Below are 22,349 nucleotides of genomic sequence, written 5' to 3' on the forward strand. Positions count from 1 at the left end.
TTTATTTGTTGGTACAATAAAGGTTATCACATTAGCTACCATATCCATTGTCACCTGAGAACGCTAGTGTTAAAATTTTCAGCAGATATTACATCCCCTCTAGCAGGAATAAGCTACTGTGACAAAGTTCAGAGGTAAACGCTGATAGCACACTTATATAAGCTGTTTGAGAGTTCTCTTTGGCAAACTGCTGCCAGATAGGACGAAATAGAATTAATGATTTAAACAGGGGCCAGTCCTGCAAAGTTAAGTACATGCTTTATGCATGTGAGGGATCTTAATGGCTGCTCTAACTTGCCTTGGCTAGTAACAGCCCTCAGGGAACGGTTATACCAGCCTGTCAAGGTTCCTTCCCCACTCTGAACTCTAGGGTACAGATGTGGGGACCTGCATGAAAGACCCCCTAAGCTTATTCTTACCAGCTTAGGTTAAAAACTTCCAAGGTACAAACTCTGCCTTATCCTTGAAACCTATGCTGCCACCACCAAGCGTGGTGAACAAAGAACAGGGAAAGAGACCACTTGGAGACGTCTTCCCCCCAAAATATCCCTTCAAGCCCTACACCCCCTTTCCTGGGGAAGGCTTGATAAAAATCCTCACCAATTTGCATAGGTGAACACAGACCCAAACCCTTGGATCTTAGGAACAATGAAAAAGCAATCAGGTTCTTAAAAGAAGAATTTTAATTAAAGAAAAAGTAAAAGAATCACCTCTGTAAAATCAGGATGGTAAATACCTTACAGGGTAATCAGATTCAAAACAGAGAATCCCTCTAGGCAAAACCTTCAGTTACAAAAAGACAAAAAAAACAGGAATATACATTCCCTCCAGCACAGCTATTTTAACAGCCATTAAACAAAAGGAAATCTAATGCATTTCTAGCTAGATTACTTACTAATTTAAGGAGTTATGAAGAACATTCCTGATCTGTTCCCAGCAAAAGCATCACACAGACAGACCCTTTGTTTCCCCTCCCCCAGCTTTGAAAGTATCTTATCTCCTCATTGGTCAATTTGGTCAGGTGCCAGCGAGGTTATCTTAGCTTCTTAACCCTTTACAGGTGAAAGGGTTTTGCCTCTGGCCAGGAGGGATTTTATAGTTCTGTATACAGAAAGGTGGTTACCCTTCCCTTTATATTTATGACATAGCCAAAGATGTCAAGGGTACAACAGGTTTCAGAGTAGCAGCCGTGTTAGTCTGTATTCGCAAAAAGAAAAGGAGTACTCGTGGCACCTTAGAGACTAACCAATTTATCTGAGCATAAACTTTCGTGAACTACAGCTCACTTAATCGGATGCAGTGTTCCAACCACACATTTAATGCCTCATGCACACCAAGGATCACAAGGGAACAGGGAGCGTAGAGCTGGCTCAACCTAACCAAAGATTCAACCAACCCAGCATTCTGTCCCCTTGTACTACTAGACTATTGTAAATGGACCACAGCAGGGCCAGGATCTAGTCTACTCTGAGTCTTTGTTCTTAGCTACATAGCACAAGATAAACACGAAGATATCTCAGCTCTGATGTGTCCTGTACTGGAAGGATTGTTCTGCATCAACATGCCGGCTTCAGGTTCAAGGATGATTCTTTGCCAATATCCATACAGATCCAGGCTGCTGCTGATTCTCTCCCCACATCAGAAATCTGAAGATTTTTCTGCACTGAAGCCTTTCTCCACAGCAATGCAAGGGCACTTGGATACTGAACTTGGCATCTGCTTCTTACACAAAGCCTTTAACTTTAGGGCTTTAACAATAGGGCACCAGGGGGAAGGGCCTTTTGCAAAACCAAAAGGTATATGAAGCAGCAGAGAAATAACTAAAAACCAACTTAGGTAAGATGTAACATCAAATGGCAAAAGCCAAGAGAACAAGTTCCTCAAATTGTACATCGTATTAAACAGTAGTTAGGACTCTGTAGTTTATATTTTGATTTATATTTATTTCTAGAGTTAAAATCCGGTTTACAGTTTTACATAATTGTAGAAAACCGTCGTTGAATTGTCTGATTAACAATGTTTCTATAATCTCATTCCCCTAGCTGCTTCAATCAAATAATTAAATTTCCATCAGTTAAAAAAGTTAAACATTTGTATTAAAAAATATTCATCTGACCTTATCTACCCCAGATCCCCCAAAAGCCCACTTTTAATTACTGTAATTTTAATGGATTTAAATTTTGTTCAACTTCTTTATGCTCAGGAGCATGAGCACCAAATTCTGCCCATGGGGACACTTGTTCTTCCACTGCCTGCCACCATTCACCACAGTGTGCACAGACAAGGTTACCTTTCTTCAGGAGCTAATACTAGGATACATGTTGCCACAACAATACTTAGCATTTATATAGCACTTTACAAACATCAGTCAATCCTCGGCAACACCAACGTGAGATAGGTAGGCAGGCAAGCAGGCGTGCATTACTTGCAACAAGCATGGTAAGTGCTTCCCCAGTACTGTTAACTAATTAACTAACCGTACTGTCAATAACAGGCCTACTTCTTCACTTTGCTAGGTGGTTATTCAAGAATGTTCAGACAGAACGGCACTTCAATGTTCACAATAGAAAGTAGAGAATCTAAGCTCCAAAACAGTCTAGCCTACTTCATGCCTTGTCACAACCCACTCTTTTGCTGGTTCAGAATTTCTTGCTCTGCCTGCCAATCCATAACAAAGTAACAAGAGATCAAAACGTTCCAAAGGTAGTTCCCTTAAGACATTACAACTTAAATAGGAATTTAAAACATATGCAAACCTTGAAGGGAACATTCAACTATCATTATCCAACTTGTTTCACCCTCTTGCCTCATTCCACAGATAGCAATAATACAAGTGTGCATGTGTAAGACTGAAAAATCACTTTATAATCTGATCTAAGTGCTTGACAGCTTGCCTTTTACACTCTAATGGAAAACTAAAGATTTAGTTTTAGATTTAGGGGCTCAAGGCACATTAGTGGACTGACTGATCTGAGAAGACTTTGGCACCTCACAGGATCTGTGGACAATCAAGGACAGTGTACTTTTACACAGTCCCAAAGAACGGGGGATAAATTTTTTTTACCACAAGATAACATCAAAGAGTTATTTCAGGCTCTGTGCTCACAGAAGAAAAACATTTGCATATATAAATGAACAATTATTTTCCACTCAAAATGCATCTTCCGTCAACGGACTATCTTGTACACAGGGTCTCCAACCTGAAGCGTTCCAATTTTATCAATTCCATAATACCATCCAAACCAAGGGTGGGATTTGTAAAGATGTCGCTCAGAAGGATCGCACAAACGGTAACTGCACAGAGAAAATGGTCATTATTAATCACTTAAGGAAAAACACAGCTTCAAGAAGTAGAGAAAAAAGGGGGGTGGTCTTTGTTTTAAGTTGGAGGAAACACAACAGAATAATGAACTTATATAAGTACCCAAATTCTGTGTATGTGTTTAAGACATAAATAGAATCCACAGACATTATGCCCTAGGTAACAGAGGTTAATGGGGTTTTTTGAAGTAACTTTAATATCATCCCTTCATTGTAAATTAGCAGTAGATCATGTTCTGGGATACTCTTCACTCATCTCTCTTCATACCACTACCACTATTTAAAAAAAACTGAACAAAAACTTAAACACTTAAAGAAATATGCAGCATTTAAATACACAAGCAGCCCAACACATATGGGCTGCCCTACAGTAGTGCACCCTGGACAAATGCAGTGGCAGAAAATAAATGGTTATAAATAAATAGGTCTGTTTCAAGGTTCCATGGAATTATGAAGAGTAAAGTTAATTTTTGTTGAAGTACAATAAGATGTGAATAAAGTTTTATGGCACATCAAAAATTTAGGATGGAATAGTCAATAGATTTTCTTTTGGCAAACACAATGAACTGAACTTAGTGAGGCTACTGCTGTGAGTAAATTATCTCACACACGCATAACAGTTTTCGGGGCTTAAGTACCAGTACAGTTTAAATAGCAGCAAACTAGTTAACACTGCTGGAAGGAGATTATCTGGGTGCACTGACAGATCTGACAATTCAATTCTTAGTTCAGCGTGCAGAGGCAGGCAAGAAAGCTGATAAGATGCTGGCTGTATTAAGGGTCCAAAACTGCAGACCCTGACGCACTTGCCTAATTTTACTACCGTGAGTAATCCCATTGATTTCAAGAGAAAGTTAAGGATGATTGGGGTAAGTTATTGCAAGACTGGGGCCTTGGAGTATACAAGTCAAAGGACACATGGCTTTACAGGGCGAAGGTTAGAGAACACTTGAAGTATGCTCTCTCATTTTGGTCATTTTAATGGATGCAAGCTAGTTAGACGGGTGACAATGTAGGACAGATAAGATAATTAATGGAATGGAGCAGCTCACATGAGAGACTGACTGATCATTGTCACGCACACAAGTAGCTGAAAGCCCCAAGCTATTGAATGGGTCTGACAGTTGGGCCAAATAACTCACCATCTGTGAAAAAAAATGAGGAGTCCTTGTGGCACCAGATTAACAAATTTATTTGGGCATAAGCTTTCGTGGGCTAGAACCCACTTCATCAGATGTATGAAGTAAAAGATACAGGAGCAGGTATAAATACATGAAAGGATGTGGGATGCTTTACCAAGTGTTAGGTCAGTCTAACGAGATAAATCAATTAACACAAGGATACCATGGGAGGAGAAATAAATTTTGAAGTGGTAAGAGAGTAGTCCATTACAGACAGTTGACAAGAAGGTGTGAGTAACAGTAGGGAGAAATTAGTATTGGGGAAATTAAGTTTAGATTTTGTAATGACCCAACCACACCCAGTCTTTATTCAGGCCTAATCTGATGGTATCTAGTTTGTAAATTAATTCCAGTTCTGCAGCTTCACGTTGGAGTCTGTTTTTGAAGTTTTTTTGTTGAAGAATTGCCACTTTCAGGTCTGTTATTGAGTGACAAGAGAGATGAAGTGTTCTCCTACTGGTTTTTGAATGTTATGATTCCTGATGTCTGATTTGTGTCCATATATTCTTTTGCGTAGAGACTGCCATGTTTGGCCAATGTACTTGGCAGAAGGGCATTGCTGGCACATGATGGCATAGATCACATTGGTAGATATATATCCTTTCATGTATTTATACCTGCTCCTGTATCTTTTACTTCACACATCTGATGAAGTGGGTTCTAGCCCACAAAAGCTTACACCCAAATAATGTGTTAGTCTCTAAGGTGTCAGAAGGACGCCTCGATTTTTTTTGCTGATACAGATTAACATGGCTACCACTGAAACCTGTCACCATCTGTGTGCAGTCTCCCTCAAAGAACCAATGAAACTGTTGCATGCAAATTAGATGTAGACTAAGGGTGATGACTGGTTGCGTTACCTGTGGTATCACAATGGTCTAGGGACTCTTGGCATGGCATAGATGGATGCTTAACTATAGCTGTACACCACATGGGTGTATTTCGTAAAGTCAAAATGGCTCAGAACTTAAAAACTGGCCAGCACTTCTGGTGATGACTGAACCTGATGATATTCTAAACAAAGAGAGCTCTCAGCCATGTTTTTAACTGTTTCCATCACTTCACACTGACTCAACAGACATTCTAGGGTTCACTGTGACATTCCTGTAATCTATTATATAGACTACACACACTGCAACCTTAATAAAGTCAAGCACTCAGTAGTCAGAAAATGCCAGAATAAAGGTTGCCTGTGCTATCTTAATTTGGGTATGCATCATGAAAGTCTTTAATTACATGATCACTATTATTTTTTCCTCCCTCCATCCCACTACTTCTCAGTCCCAGTATTCTTGCCCAGCCAGTCCCAGAATCTACTAACTCCTCATCCTATCTTAGTTTCCTCCCTCTCCCATCTACTAGCTCCCAGTCTTCCTTCCTCGGCTCCCAGCTGCAGTCTCCTTGCAAGCCAATTGCAGTCCGTCCATTTTCTCCCCTCCCCATCTCCTTGCCCAACCAGTCTCAATTCCCTCCCCTGCCAACTACCAGTCCCCCTCCTTTCCTGCCCCACCAGTCTCCAGTCCCAATTTCTACCCCCAACGCCCACAGGTCCAGCTCTTGTCCACTCTGCATTCAAATCTGAATCAGGCAGTTTCCTCCTCCACTATGCCCCAGCCCAGCAGGGGTTCATTTAGAGCACAGGAGAGAGAGTCTCCCTGCTCTCAGTTCAGGTGCCCAGACCTGGACCTAGGCCCATCCCACAGCAGCCCAAAGCTTGAGTTGCAGGAGAAGTCCTGCTCAGCCTCAGGCTGGAGAATGACTAGTGCAGACAGAATCTTCAGGGAATGTATCTGGTAAAATTCTATGAAGTCTCTACTGAGCATGTACAAACTGAAAGTTTTCAAAGACTTATAATTTGGCCTCATATGGGAGGCTTTTCACAGGGATAGCAAGAGGCACATTCCTGAAATAAAGCCCCACTACCACATGTGAAGACCCTCATCCAAAGCATGGGGGCACTAGAGCTTTACAAAGAAAAGATCACCAAAGTTTGGGGGCGGGGGGGGGGGGGGAGAAGGTGTTAAATATGGGAAAAACATTTTTCCCTAGCCTCATTCTCAGAAATGGCTAAATCTCTGGCTAAAATCCAACCCCACTCTCTCCCAAACAACAAAAACAAAGCCTGCCTAAGGCAGACACCTACCATGCAAAACTTCAGCCCAAGTAGTTAAAGTTTGGCAAAGTTATAAGTAACTGAAAAAGGGTTCTTCAAATGGGAAGTGTGAGGCGACCTTAAGAAAGGTGATGCTACTTGCATCACCAATAATACTCTTTGTCTCTAACACACACACACACATACACACTATAGTTTATCTATTTGTAGGACAGATATAAATGATTACCAGCTACAATTAGACAGTTACAAAGGCAAGGACTGAACCCAAAAGTTTGCAATTTAAAAGGTTGTATGAATACACGCAACACACGTTTCAAATGCCTTCTTTTTAAAATAACTGCTGAATCAAGATGAGACACTACTATTTTTGCTACCTTTTCAGTGTTTCCAGTGGCTCCTTTCTGTCAATGATCCCAGTTTCTGGATCAACAGTTGTTAAAATACACCTGTAATATAGACAATGTTAGGCAACAGCAGCTACTCAATATTTATTTGTCCTTCAAGTATATTCTTAAACCCTTACCTGGGGCAAGCCATTGTCCCTTTCATCTGCACATTACCAATTTGTATCTTATTCCAGGAATCCTAAGGCAAATGTAAACATTGATATAATATTATACTTTCACAATATTTGCATTTAAATATTTCCCAGAAGTTGGCTTTGAGCACAGTCATTACTATAAGACGAAGCATCATTTTACAGCATCATGCTTTCTTGCATCCTCATAATAAGAGCTAGAATAGATATGCTATTATTTTTAATAAAACATGTTATCATTGCATTTGTCAACATCAGTATATTAATCATCTACTCAAAGCAGACTGATCAGTTTTGCAAAAGTTACAGGGTCAGCTGCATGCATTACCAAATTGCTTCAGATACACGCCACTAAAAGATGACAACCAGGTCATTTAAAATGTGCCTGTCTTAAACCAGACATGGTTTTTATTAAAAACCCGTAATTTACCAAACATAAAATGCAGGTTAATACAAAAAGGGAGAACCAAAAAAGCCTTCTGCAGAGTGTATTTTCTAGTCATAAGTGTTTGTGTTCCGATTTCACAATTGATAATTAACACTGTATTTAATCTAAAAAATTTTAAGTTAACTACAGTTCCACAAAACGTTATCAATGAAAACAAAGCAAAGTCAGTCTTCACTTATCAGCCCAGAAGATTCCTAATGCAATCCTACTTGGAAGACAGAGGCACAATCCTGCAATGGGAATTTTAGGTCCTCAGGAGCAAAGAGGAACTCTCCAGAGTGAACCCAAACATGTAAAATCTGCACCACTCCACCATGTAAACCCCCAGTTTTATCTACACTAATTAAATGTTGAAAGTTAGAGAACTAATAAATATGCAGCAGTTACGGTACTATTGGACCATCAGAATGAGCTTTTATTTATAAGCAAAATGTGATAAAATATCACACACACTCACTCCCAAATTTTTTTTTCCCTCTATCTTTAGACGTCTTATACTGTACATAAGATTTCCCATTTGAGGTCTAAAGGCAAGCATGAAGTCCCAGCCTCACATTTTCAATACATTCATTTTATGCTTCACTATGCATAAATATCAATTAATATCCACAAACCTATTATCTCCCTTTAAACTTTGCAAGCATTTATAGTATAATTTCTAAGGCTCTATTTGTACCTGGGAGTCAGTGACTGGTGGCCAGATGTGCAGGGCAAACCCCAAGATAGCTGCTTTCCTTATATGTATTTGGTGTTTACACCATTGCAGCTACACCAGTCACTGGCTATTGATGGCTAAATCAGAGTTAATCCCAAGTACAGCCAAGGCTTTAGATGTTCTTTGGACTCTATATCCCAAGGAAACAGGGTTCTGAAGAACACATCCAAGACTCAGAACAAATAGCAATTAAAGTACTGTAGATCAGGGTTTTTCAAACTTTGGGTTGCGACCCACTACTGGGTCACGGCACGTAGGCTCTGGGTCGCTCTGGTCAGCACCACCGACCGGGACGTTAGAAGTCCTGTCAGCGGTGCTGCCCAGCTAAGGCAGGCTAGTGCCTATCTGTTTTGACACTGTGCTGTGCCCTGGAAGTAGCCAGCAGTGGGTCCGGCTTCTAGGCAGGGGGGCCACGGGGCTCCGCACACTGCCCCCACCCCAAGCACTGGCTCCGCACTCCCATTGGCTGGGAACCACCAATGGGAACTTGCGGGGTGGAGGGGAGACGGTGCCTGCAGGAGAGAGTCGCGCGAAGCCGCTTTCGCGCCTCTGCCTAGGAGCCGGACCTGCTGCTGGCCACTTCCGGGGCGCAGCGCAGTCCGCGGTGCCAGGACAGGCGGGAAGCCTGCCTCTGCATCCTGGCTGTGCTGCTGACTGGGAGCCACCAGAGGTAAGTCCGCACCCCAATCCCCTGCCCCAGCCCTGAGCTCCCCCACAAACCTGGAACCCCTTCCTGCACCCCAAACCCCTCATCCCCAGCCCCAGCCCAGAGCCTGCACCCCCAGCCCAGAGCCCTGACCTCCTCCTGAACCCCAACCCCTCTGCCCCAGCCCTGAGCCCCTCCCACACCCCGAACCCCTCATCCCCAGCACCACTGGGTGGCAAGCATCAACAATTTTCTTCAACTGGGTCCTCAGAAAAAAAGTTTTAAAATCACTGCTGCAGATCATTTACCTCCTCATAAGCACTGCAACCCGTAACCACAATATTTGGTCTGAAGTTCTGTATTTTAACTTTCTTCTCCAGCCTAGTATTTAGATCTTCCAACGAAGCTTCTGAGAGGATCATGGCCGGGCTGCAGTCAGGATAGGCAATCTACAAAAATGAAGGCAAATAAATCCTAATGCTCCTACAAGAAAATGCTTCTCAACAGTCAAAGTCTGCAGAACTTTCGATGGCCAAGAAACAGATAACTGTGAACTGATGGCCATATATTAGCCACATAGTTTTATGTTGTTGTAGTCACATTCTTAAGACTCAGGGGCAGTATTTTGAGAAGTGAAATAATTTGTCCCTTCCCAGCATAGTAGCCATTGTAAATTAATAGTAAAGTTTGACCAAATACAAACTTCCATTTATAAGTTGTTTATAAAAGATCAATAATAGATGGAAGAATATTACAGACACGAGTTTTCCGTGTTGCAGATATCAGTAGAAGACATTACAGAAGGTTATAAGCAACCCATTGAGTTGTTGGACTCTAACAATCTCTAATCAATTAACCATTTGATAAAACATCTATTAATCATTTACTACTATTTTATAAATGATTTATAAATGGAATTTTCATATAAAAGGTGACCCCTATTTAATTACAAACAAAGTCCAGAACTATTATTTTTCCAATTTTTTTTCTGCAAGTCAAGTGTTTCCTTCAGCCCACAGAGAGCCTAGTTCCTAATTCACAACCCTTCTTTGCATACCACTTGGTCAGCATGAAGTTTATTTGCATATTTATAGTTCTCTGTTTAGGGATGTCTTTCTCTGGAGTGTCAGAAAAAAAGACCATTCCCTTTCCTGTCCCCAGTCTTACAAATAGCAAACTGACTATGTTTTTCAATATTTCCTTATTTCAATCTATATCAAATGAGATTTTCTGATAGACTGAATCCACTCTATCACAAACTCTGGGAAAGAGATTTACTCAACAAACATTATCAAAATTAAGTTGCAATTGATCATTAATGGCACTGACTTTTTGTCATGGAGGCTGCCACTTTGGCAAAAAGTGTCACTGAATAATACTTTAAGAAAACTCCCTCTGCACACATCCGTACATGGGACAAGTGTAAGACTTTGAAGGCAGTTTTCAGGAGAGTTTCAGTGCACACTGAAAGTCTCCCTTCCCTCCCAAACCATCCTTTTTTCCTTGCGCACATTGTACAAAATCTGTAAAACGACAGGTAATCTGTACTTCCCCTCTCTCAAACAAGTGAAAATGTGCAATGAAATTTGTTTACATTGCTCTATCCTCCATATTAACATCAACAGCACCACGCTGTGCTCCCTGTGTACATGCATCTGCCAAATTAGCACCTTACAGTATCTTCCGTTTCAGTGAGCGCTTCATTGAAACCATTACCCCTCTTAATGGTCTTAATTAGTCTTCATTTACTTGTCAAGAAGACGCACACAGAGAATAGAGATTTTAATATAACTTCTTGTACATGTTTTCTGTTTAAGCAACAACACCAGGTAAAATGCTGATGCTCAATAAACAACACTCACAGCTGCAGGGCAGGGTACTCAATCTGCATCTCCCTGCACTACCAGAGCCAACTATGCTCCAGGGGGAACTCTTACCTGGAGAAGGAGAGATACTGTTTTCAACACCCAGCTCCCTTGAGGATTTTGCTTAGGGGAGGTACAGTGGAGGATGGGAACGAGACGGAGGAAGGGCAGCTGTCCATTGGATCCCTGACCCCAGGAAGCAGAGGCTGCCAAAGGAGTGCACTGATTTAGCACATCACCCGACTTCCCTGCCCTTGTACCCGGTTTCTAATGCAGTGGTTGCAGGCCCACTCCAGGGGAGAGGGGATTGTGGGCAGCTTGTGCTGCCATAATCCTCTTTTGTGTGGGCTTTCCTCAGTGGAAGCACTAACCCTCTGATTAACACAGGGCTCAATCCAGCCACTATAGTATCTGTAAACAAAATAGAAGTAAAGACCGTTCATATTAGAACAGTGCTGCACAGAACTGGGGATAGAGACAGCAGAGGGAGTTTCAGGACACACTGAATTTACCAATAAACTGCCTTCAAAAACCCCAGCATCTCCCATTCATTAAAGTGCATCAGGAGTTCCCCTTAGTCACGTGCTGGGTCACTTCGTGTCAAAATGGCAGCCTCAGATTCTGTAGCTCTTCGTGTTCAATAACTTTAATTGATTTAAAACACGATTTAAGCAAGCGAGCAAACCCATGGGACTGCTCATATGCATGAAGTAGGTATTTCAGTATGACCAGGCTTCCCCATAGAACAAGTATTACAACAGGAGGGTTGGGTGGGAAGGAAGACACACACAAAAAAGGATTATCGAGGAAAACTTTCATCTAACCTCATCTGTGGATCGGAAAGTGGTGAATACATCTCTGGACTTCCTAGGGGCCATGTGTGGCTCAAAATGCACCAGTCGATATGACTGTGTATTCAAGAAGGTGGTGAACCACTGAGCTGCCTCATCTCCACAGTCCCTGCCTTGGATATCCAATCCAAACAGCCTAAAAGAAGCGTGAGATAGTTTAAAAGCAGAGAACTCAAGTGGACTTATTTTCATCTCCACAATCCAAAATCAAACATCTTGCTTTTATAAAACAAAGAAAAAGATGCCGTCAATGAGCTCTCTGAGTGGCGACAAAGAGATTAAATATGGAATTTTTGGATTCCGACTAATTCTAAGTTCAATTCTGGACCCACTAATACATTCTGTGCAAATGTTTAAAAAATCCAAACAAATCCAGTACACGCAACGCCAGTTCCTTGCAGACAGGCAACCAGAACAGTGGTACTGATAAATACAGTAATCGAATTTCCCACCTGTTAGGGACTGAACAAGTTAGGCTGAGTTAACTGTTACAACAATGTACTGTAATACACAACATCCATTTGCCATGCTAGATTTAAAAGAAAAAAGTGAGATTTATTCCACACACTTGTGTCAATAACACCAAATATAATTCCACTCAATTTTTCATTTTTAAAAGATAGAAAACCTTTACCAAAAGATACACCAATTTAGATTTGATCAATTTAAGCAAGCGAATGACAGTTTCCAAGAGCAGTTAGTCACTGTCGATCAACATTTGTTAATCCCATCCCGTGTGATTAAGGAAGTGTTGCCTCAAATTCTAGGGGCATGAGAATTTAGACAAAAATGAGAGATTATGCCACCTAAAGATTACATCAGGTGACACTTTTATCACCACAAAGATAGTCTTTCTGTTCCTTAAGCATTTTTTATTAAGGGGCAAGGATAGACGATACCATAGTTAAGGCTGCAAGATGGTTTCTGTTTAAAGCGGATATAGCATCCTTTTTTTAAATCCACATACTCAGTCAAATCAGCTTGAGAATGGGTTTGTCAATTCAGAAGCCAGAGTAGAGTGCGTGAAACAAATTTAGAGTCATTTGATCCTGCGGTTCCTAACAAAATAACCCCTCATTTTGGGGGAGGGCTGTGTAAGTCCAACATTTTCCCAACACAGGAAGGTAAAAATAGGGTGATATATGAAACTTGTCTCTCTGAAGTACCCCTTATTATAAATGTGTGCAAAGCCCTGAGTTATGGAATGAGATAGAATCACAGAACCATAGGGTCAGAAGGGACAACAAGGGTCATCTAGTTAGGGGGCCCTACCAACAGGACAACAACTGTAATGGCTACCATAGCCCTCTGACACCATTTCTCAGCCTGCGTGGAGTAAGGGGTGGGGACAGAAGGAATCAGAAACTCCTGCTGAGGCAAATAGTGAGGCTGGTGTATGGGGTGAGCTAAACAAGTGACCAACCAGAGCTGCACAGCCCCCAACATTGCACAGCCTGAGACATTGTTTTAGTTTCAGTTTTAAAACTTAACTGTGGGAGCTACCCCTGGAGTCCCTGTGAGAATCCCACTGCCCACAAAGGGAATCATAGCTCTATGGCAGTTAGAGTTGCCAGACATCCAGTTTTCGACTGGAAAGCCCAGTCAAAAAGGGACCCTTGTGGCTCCGGTCAACATGGCCGACTGGGCCACTAAAAGTCTGGTCGGTGGCACACCGGTGGCTCCCTGCCTGCCCTGGCTCCACATGGTTCCCAGAAGCAACCACCAGGTCCCTGAGGCCCCTAAGCGCATGGGCAGCCAGGGTGGCACCGCACACTGCCCCTGCCCCCAGAGCTGGCTCCACAGCTCCCATTGGCCGGGAACCACAACCAATGGGAGCTGCGGGGGCGGTGCCTGCAGGCGCCAGGGCAGGGCATGGAGCCTCCCTGGCCACCCATGTGCCATGGGGCTGCAGAGACCTGGTGGCCGCTTCCTGGGAGCCGCAGTAAGTTCACATGGGGGTCCCAAAATATGTAGCGTGGGGAGTGGAGGTTGTTGTTTTTGTATAAACACCCCAATGCAGATTCACTCCATCATGACAGAATGGCAGCCAAGACATATTGAAGGGGTGTTGTGATTGTGACCCCATGCACCAGATCGCAATGCTGCTCACTCGAGTGGGTGAAGTTCTTTCAATTCATGCACAAATCTGCACCAGTGAATGAGTAGACAGAGACAGTCCTCACACACAGTTGAGATTTACGTTGCCTTCCCAATAGAGTCAAGAAGAAAGGAGAGTACTGGCCGGGTACAGAAACTAATTCCTTTTCCAATAGGAGTTAACAAGCTGGGATGCAAATTTACTGCAGAGGTACATATTGCAGGGAACATCATTGAAGTGTATTCTTATTCAAATTAGAAGACAGGGGCCCAGAAGTGTATGTCTGCGTAGGGTCTGATGATGGATTAATCCAGCCCTGCAGGCCAGTGGCTCTCAACTTTCCAGACTAGTGTACCACTTTCAGGAGTCTGATTCGTCTTGCGGACCCCAAGTTTCACCTCACTTAAAAACTACTTTCTTACAAAATCAGACATCAAAATACCAAAGTTTCACAGTACACTATTACTGAAAAGTTGCTTACTTTCTCATTTTTACAATATAAATTATAAAATAAATCAACTGGAATATAAATATTGTATTTACATTTCAGCATACAGTATACAGAGCAGTATAAACAAGTCATTGTCTCTATGAATTTTTAGTACTGACTTTGCTAGTGCTTTTTATATACCCTGTTGTAAAACTAGGCAAATATCTAGATGAGTTGATATACCCTCTGGAAAATGTCTGTGTACCCCCAGAGATACACATACCCTTGGTTGAGAACCACTGCTGCAGGCTAAGGATAGGGGGAGTCAGCATAGCATGAGCCCTGGTGGGAGTCTCGGATGGAGAGACTGCACAGAGGGACAGGAACCTACGGGGAGCTCTTCTCTCCATCAGGGCAAGGAAACAAACCTATGGGGGCCCCTCTTCCCCAGCCCAAGAAGCTCTAGGACCACCCTTTGTCCCAGTGCAGTCCTGAGGGAGGTTACTCAGTAACTTACCTCTCTGGCTGCTACCCTAGAGACTCCAGCTCCAAGCCCTGTCGCAAGGAAAACCTGCTTGGCACTGTCACAGGGCTTTCCCAAGGCAGGCTGCCTGCCAGGGGAGGAGGAGAGTTGCAGATCCATCTGTCTCACAGCCCTAGCTCTTTGCCCTTCACCCTCCACTGCCAGCAGCTCCACCTCCCTTCCCCTATTTCAGGCTGCAGGACGGGGCCCCAGCCCTGCCTCCCAGCACAGAAAGTTCCCAACTGGGTGGACACAAGCAGCCCACAGGAGATTCCAAAGGAGCCCAGTGGTGGTGGCTAGCAATTTTTGGGCTACTTTTTCACATAATCAGAAAGCCTGGTAGAAGGCAGTAGAGGACCCTGCCCCTGCAGCCCCCGGGTGAAGATAGAGTAAGAGAGCTTTTTTGTTTAAGCTGGCCAACAACACAGCACTGCAACACTCCATCTCAGGACTCAGCCTTAACGTACAATTTGCCTAAGAAGGTGCCAGGGATGGAGCCAGGGGTTAGGATGAGTTGCGAGTGTTGGGAAGTTAGGGAATGATTTATTTTTTACTTATTTATTTACTTATGATATAACCTTAAACCCTTCCTTCCCCAGATCCTATTTTCCTGTACCCAATAAAGTCCCCCTTTGCTATACTGTTATTTTGGGTGTGTCAATCCTTTCAGGGGGTTGTGTTTGTTTGCTTTATTGTCCCTTGTATAGTGGGCTTTATATTTCTTGCCGGCTACCACTACCATTTAATTCTCTCGAAGAACAGCAGAGCAATGAGTCACAGTGGGTGGAGGCACCAGGCACCAGAAAAGAACCCAGAACCTAATCCTGGAAGGAAAAAGAGGATACGTCACTCCGAACATCAGTGATAGCAAGCACCAAATAGAAGGGCGGGAGCTTGAACCACTGCACAGAGGAGGGACTACAAACATTTTTTTTTAAATGACATTTTCTCTGAAAAGTGAAATATTGTGGATCAGATCTTAGAATACACACTAGACAGATTTTAAAAAGATAATGCTATTTTCCCCCCAAGCTTTCCATTGTAAACAGCATCACTGTCAATTTATATCCATCTTATGTAAATTAAAAAGAAAAACTGAACTACAACAGTTAATAGTTAAATAGTTAATAGTAGTTTCCATAGCAACAATTTACACTTAGAGTTGGCAAATATAGTTCCTTATAAAGCTGCTTTATTCTCAACTCCAGCAGCTAGAAGAATTGGTACTCTAATGTCTTCTGCTATCCAAAGGAGAAGCCCTTAGTACCCCGCTCATGTGGGTTACCAACATTTAGAGCTGCCACAATATTCTTAAATGTAACTGACATTTTAACAGGGGAAAAGTGTTCTTCCCTTTTCTGCTAGGCACTGGCCATTTTCCAGGGTAGATTTCAGTACAGGTAAAATACCTAATGTCATAAATTCCAGTTTACCAATTCTATGTGATGTTGCACATCACACAGAATTTGCTTATTGGAAATCAAGAAATAGCTACATACATGACCAAGATTTTCAAATGCAAACACGCAGCCAAGCTAACTGCAGAATAGACAGTAAATAGGCATGAGTAATTTGGCAGATATAGTGTATAATCTCTGATAACCTTGATGTCCTCTCCGAAAATTTGACTTCAATAATAAGTGGACTTATTAAAAAATTAAGGACAGAAGGAACCATTATGATAACATAGCTTGACCTCTTGCATAACACAGACCATAGAATTTCACCCAGTAATTCCTGCATCAAGCCCATTAAGGTACATTACACTTTCTCTGTAAAATACTGAAAGAAAAGCATATTAAATTAAAGTTAGTACTTCAAAAAGAAAAATCTTCCTCTAATACCTGCAATTGTGCACTGGATTCTTCCTGGAGAGTTTGACTAGAACACGCAGTTCCTTCATTTCTGGAGCATTCAGGGTTAAGTAGCCATTTTCACAGTTTACGGAAATCAAGACCAGCCGAGGCTCCTGTCGGGCAGTAACCATATGTCCATCCTCATTAATCAGAAGCCAAAACCTGCAGTTTAAAAGGGAATGAAATATATTAAACATTTTACTTACACAGCACCATCAGTGATCAAGGCACTGGAGTGCAACGAGAGAGATTTCCTGATGCACAGAGCTTAGACATTTTCTTCTTATCATAACTATTCAGGTTTTTCCTTAGTAAGTCTGATGTCCCTCCCCTTTATGCCCTGTACAATGCAGTGATGTCTCTCATTAAAGAGAGACTATTACTAAAACTAATAAGCTATAGCACAACTGGGGGCGGGTGGGGGAAATCCCCCGACAGCTCCGATCCCCAGCAGCTCCTCAGCTGCCACTGTTGGCAGAGGATCCCCCGAAGCTCCCCAGTCCATGGGTGCTGGGGACCCCCAGAGCTCCCCAGCCACCAAGGGCAGTGTGTGGCTGGGGCATCCCCGGCAGCTCCTCAGCTAATGCTGCCTATGGGAGAATCCCCTGGAGCTCCCCAGCAGGGCAGGGTGCCCAACCCTCCTCCCTGCCCATTTTGTCATGGACATTTTCAGTCAAAGTCAGAGACAGGTCACAGCTTCCCTGAATTTTTGTTAAATTGCCCCTGACCTGTCCCCGACTTTGACTAAAAATGTCCACGACAAAATCGTAGCCTTAAACATGAGAGGCGCATCTTGACTTTTAGTCTAGATCTCCTTGGGTGAATCAGAGAGACCGGGTGGGTGAGGGAATCTCTTTTATTGGACCAACATCCGCTGGTGAGAGAGACAAGCCTCAGAGCTAGGCAGAGCTCCCCTTCTAGCCAGGGAAAAGGCCTCCCCCTGGCACAGCCTCCCCCTGACTGCAAGGGGCTTCACTGGGGCCCTGGAAGCACGGGTCAACCTCTCACGCCGAACAACCTCTTCCCCTTCGCCTCCAGGGGGCGGCGGAGGCGAAGCGGGCAGCCACGGGGTTGCGGGCAGGGGCGACACGGCCTGAGTGGGGCGCTTCTAAGGGGCCTGGAGCTCCCGCAGCGCCCCGGCCGGTACCTGTCCCGCATCTCCCCGCTGCGCAGCCCCAGCGCCGTCACCTCGGCCCGCCGCAGGGCCACCCCGCGGCAGGACTTCACCGGGTAGACGAAGAGGCCGGACACCGTCCCCACCCGCTGCAGCCGGGGGCTGCCCGCCCGCCGCCCGGCCCAGCGCCACACCGCGGCCCCCAGCAGGGCGGCCAGGGCCAGCGCGCCGGCGGCGCCGAGCCAGGCGGCCTGGGACTGGGGCAGCGGCGGGAGGAGGCGAGAGCCCCCCAGGGCCCAGCTGGATCCGCTCATGGCGACTGAGGCGAGGGGGGCGGAGGCCGCGGCTGATGAGGACGGGGCGGGTCCGGGCTGCCACCGTCCCGCCCCTCCCTGCCGGGGCCCCCCGGGCCCTCCCGGGCCCTGCCTCCCGCCCGCTCACCCCAGCCGGCCCCGCTCTCCAGGCGCGGGAAAAGCCGCCGCCGCTGCCCCGGACCCACTCGCGCCGTGCAGAGCCTCCGCCCGCGCCCCTCGCCCCTCGCCCGGGCATCGGCCTTCCTAGCTCAGCGCCCACGTCTCCGTGTCGGAAAGCTGGAAATCGCCCTCTGGCGACCATCGCCCCCGCCCCATTTACCCCGACGGTTATGGCGGGACGGAGAGCCCCCTAATTCCCATTGCAGCGTGGAGACGGGCCTGTGGAGAACCCCTCATCCTGGGGGGAAAGAACCTGGGTCTGGGTCTCGTTGACAAGGGGGTAAAGCCGCGAACCACTCCAGGGAAGTGAGTGGATTTCTACAGGGGCGGTGAAAGCCCAGGAGATGAGGCTGGAGGCATGTCTCCGCGATAAGCTTAAGTGCACTTAAGTAAGTACTGCGGTGGCTGAAGAGGGGCAGTGTGCTGGGCTGAGCGCTCAGCTCCCCCGTGGGAGCCCACTTGCCCCCAAGGGTCTCAGCTACTCGCTTTTGGCTAGGAACGGAGGGCAGCCTCCCCGGGCTTCTTGGCTCCCTAAGTGGGGAGCCGCCAGGCAGTAGCCAGGTTGGGAGCAGGGAGCCAGGGTTTCTTGTCAATTTCATAGCTCCAGCATGGAGCTGTGAAATAGACAAGACAACTCTGGATGTAGTAAAACACTGTGTACATAGACACTGCCTCCTCCTAAGAACACTGACATAAGCCCTACTTCTCTGGTGAAGGTGGAGTTACTATGTGGGTGTAGTAGGGCACTTACATCAAGGGGACAAGGCTGTTGTGTATACACTGACATAATTAGGTAAACATAAACTGCCTTTCAAGGACCTAATTGTTAGGGCAAACCAGGCCTCAGAATCTGCTGGTTGAGCCATGCAGAGGTTCTCCCAGTTACCACCTTGTCCACTGAGTCTCAGCTGGGATATCTAACATTACACTCTCAGTTGATACTTTGTCCCCTTGGCCAGGAAAAAAAAGCTACAATTCTTGAACCTACAATTCTAGGTTCTGGCATAGTTATATATTTGCAACATGACTGATCATAGTCAGCTCACACCAGTTACTGTAAAATACCTTTACTATTGTGTAACGCTCTTCACTGGGAGACCAATACCACTTGATAGTTGATTTCTCTGTAAAGTTTCCCTGAGTCATTAATTTCCCACTTCAAAATTGGCCATGAAAAATTTCCAACCAGCATCATACTGAGCTTACATATAGAAGCCAAAGGCAAAACCTGTCCTTCTCTGGGGCACTCCACAGCCCATGTAACTCATGACTTGGCCCTATGCCCGTTGTTGTCAGACATCACTGGTGTGGTGCTCTGTTCAATGTTGATAACAGTCGGCTGCGTGTGTGTGTTCTCCCTGTGTGCTATCCCAGCTCTGCGCAGATAGCTGGCACAGCAGATCTCGAGCAAACTGCCCAATGACCACAGACTCTAATAAGGTACGAAGGCACCCAGCCAGGTTTATTGCCAAATGAAACACAGTTTCTAGCTCCCCGGATCAGATGTCTACAGTTCTGCTAGTACGTATGTGGTCCCTGACAATGGAGCGGCTCAGTCAGTGGCAGGATTTGCCACTGCCCCTTAGGCCAGACAAAGACATCCACTCAGGGATGCATTCTTATACACAGGTACAAACCTGGTTACGCATCACTGAACTCACTCAGATACAGCCCCTCTATGCATTAGGGTGTTGCCATTCTCCTGGTACAGGTTGGTTCGAACAAATAAGTCCATCCATCGTATTGTCTATCCATCATATTGTCCTGTCTTTAAGCTGGGTCTGCCTGTTCCTTGTTGTCTGTGTGGGATGTGTTTGTACCAAGCTGTTCTGGTGCCGTCCTGGCTCACGTTCATCTTATTAGTGCTTACATGTGTATATGTGCTTTTAGCAGCCTTCCTCTTGCCAACTTCTGTGAGCAGGGCCTGCCTCTGGCTCACAGCCTAGCTTTGCTTTATGTTAGCAACGTCTTGACCATTACTTCAGTTCAGGCCTCATACCGGGCCTCTGATACCAAGGGTTTTATGTCTCAGGGCCTCATCTTACTACACCCGTCTCCAAAAGCAGGACCAGAGGGAAAGGCAACGGATCACCGTCAGACTGCAACTCCAAACTTTTCAGCATTGGTATACAAGTCAGTTATGGGGAAGGATTTGTGCCTCTATTTCCAAGAAAACTCTAGGGAAGTCCTAGCCTGAAACAGATTCCCCACCAGGAATTCTTCCTGCCACACCTCACGGAGGAGTTCAACACCTGTACCACCCGAAAATAAGAGAGAAAAAGGAAAGGTGCCTGAACTGAAGATTGTATAGCCACCACTGATGTTCTCAATAATCAGAAACAGTATTTTATAGAAATAAAATGAGAATTATCTTTGCTTCCACCATAGCTTTACAAAGTTGATATGCTTTACATGTCGTTTTCAAGGGTGATCAAATGTACCATGGTGGATGGACAGGATGTTAGAACTGGTATGGATTAGGGAGGCACTGCTATAGAAGAGCTGAGTGTGCCCCCATGCAGGCTGGCACTGATGGTAGCATGCTGAGGGAGCCGAGAAAGCTGGATTGATACAGACAGGGCACTTGCTGTGAAGAAGGTCACATAATCACCATAAGATGTTCATTTCACTGTTTCAGAGGCTAGGAGAAATCTGTTCAGATTAGCTAGAGATAGCATCTGTATATTAAGAGATGAGCCTGAACTCATAAGTATGTGGATGTTTTGCTCAATCCATTTATACACACAGAGGCCAGTTACCCAGTTGAGATCCAGATCCAAAGTCCAGAAATTATTAGATTTTGGGGGGTTGGTTTAGGCCCATTTCTATTTTAAATACGTCCTTCAGCCATGCCAGGTTAATACTGATGAGTTTTTGCCCAAGGTCCATCATCAGTTTGCCCACACACCACACAACTGATGGGTGAGGCAGAGAATAGAGAATACTTCAGCTGCAAAGTGTAAGTAAACATTGGCTGTTCATTCTGTTTGCTTCTTCAACACTCCAGAGCAAGAGATGGTATCACTGGATTAGGACTTTGGAAGAGGATAAGAAAGGCATGGCAGGTGGTAGGATGGTTTTGCCTCCTAGAGGAATTCTCCACTTTCAACCTCAGAAGAAAACAGGCTCTGTAGGGGCAGAATCTGATCCAATATTCACTGAAAGAATTGGAGTTTTTAACACCTTCACCTTCAGTACTGGGACTTCTACATTGTCATCTTGTTTTGTCATGGCTATACATCTATCTGCATTTTCCTTTTCACTCTTCCACCACCAAGCCCTGTGATACACAACATAGAGCAGTTTCCATGTTCTTTGGAGACCGCAATAAAAAACTGAAGTTCATACAAATGACCCCTCCTGGCAGTAGGAAGTAGAAGGGCAAACATCTTGTACATTTCTAGACATGTAGGGAATAAAGGCTACTTTTACTTTAAGAGAGATATGACATCATAATGGCCTACAGGTTGTGATGCCAGATGCTTTTGACATCACAAAGAAACTCTTAGCAACTGTTTAAGCATACACATGACCATTTCGTGATGGGGATAGATCTCCCTTGATTGGCAAAGGAAGAGCAGTGTCTGCTGAACCCTCTTGATTCCTCAGCTTGAATGCATCAGAGTCAGCTCAAACAAACTCTCAGTTCAAAATCTCCAGGATTAGCTTGAAAGCTCCCAGTCCTGAAGCCCAGAAGGCAAGCAAAGAGGTAACAAGTTGGCTGAGAGCATTTCAGAAGCATTCTGACAACCAAAGCAGGATGGGTGACTGGAAAAGCTACATCAATACCATTCTAAAGGATAAGAACATTGAAGATGTAGCTATTGTGGGGCACAGTGACAACAAATCAGTATGGGCTTCCAAGCCAGGGGGCCTACTGGCTGCTATCTCACCTCAGGAAGTGGGGGTGATCATAGGCCATGACAGGAAGGGGTTCCTGCAGACAGGGATTACCATAGCTGGCAAGAAGTGCAGTGTGATCCGTGACTACTTGCTTGTGGAAAAAGATGCTGTGATGGACACCAGAACCAAGGAGGGTGACAGCAAGTCCATCTGTATTGGCAAGACCCCCAGAGCCCTGATCTTCCTCATGGGCAAAAAGGGAGTCCATGGAGGAGCCCTCAACAAGAAGGTGCATGAGATGATTGCAAGCATGAAAGCCCAGAATAGCTAG

At 44.7% G+C, this 22,349-nt stretch overlaps 2 protein-coding genes across 2 annotated transcripts; one reads left to right on the forward strand and one right to left on the reverse strand.

The window, feature by feature from the left end:
• Window positions 1-935: 935 nt before the first annotated feature.
• MTARC2 (mitochondrial amidoxime reducing component 2) lies at window positions 936-18,016 on the reverse strand. Its single transcript, XM_074947114.1, has 7 exons — window positions 17,736-18,016; window positions 16,577-16,750; window positions 11,655-11,817; window positions 9,274-9,414; window positions 7,142-7,203; window positions 6,993-7,064; window positions 936-3,294 (listed from the first exon to the last, which is right to left on the reverse strand). The coding sequence occupies exons 1-7, from the start codon at window positions 18,014-18,016 to the stop codon at window positions 3,168-3,170; spliced, it is 1,020 nt and encodes a 339-aa protein (XP_074803215.1). The 3' UTR covers window positions 936-3,167.
• Window positions 18,017-21,935: 3,919 nt separating this feature from the next.
• On the forward strand, window positions 21,936-22,349 carry PFN3 (profilin 3). Its single transcript, XM_074947115.1, has one exon. The coding sequence runs from the start codon at window positions 21,936-21,938 to the stop codon at window positions 22,347-22,349; it is 414 nt and encodes a 137-aa protein (XP_074803216.1).

Source organism: Natator depressus, chromosome 3 (genome assembly GCF_965152275.1).
Source record: "Natator depressus isolate rNatDep1 chromosome 3, rNatDep2.hap1, whole genome shotgun sequence".
Lineage (NCBI taxonomy): Eukaryota > Metazoa > Chordata > Testudines > Cheloniidae > Natator > Natator depressus.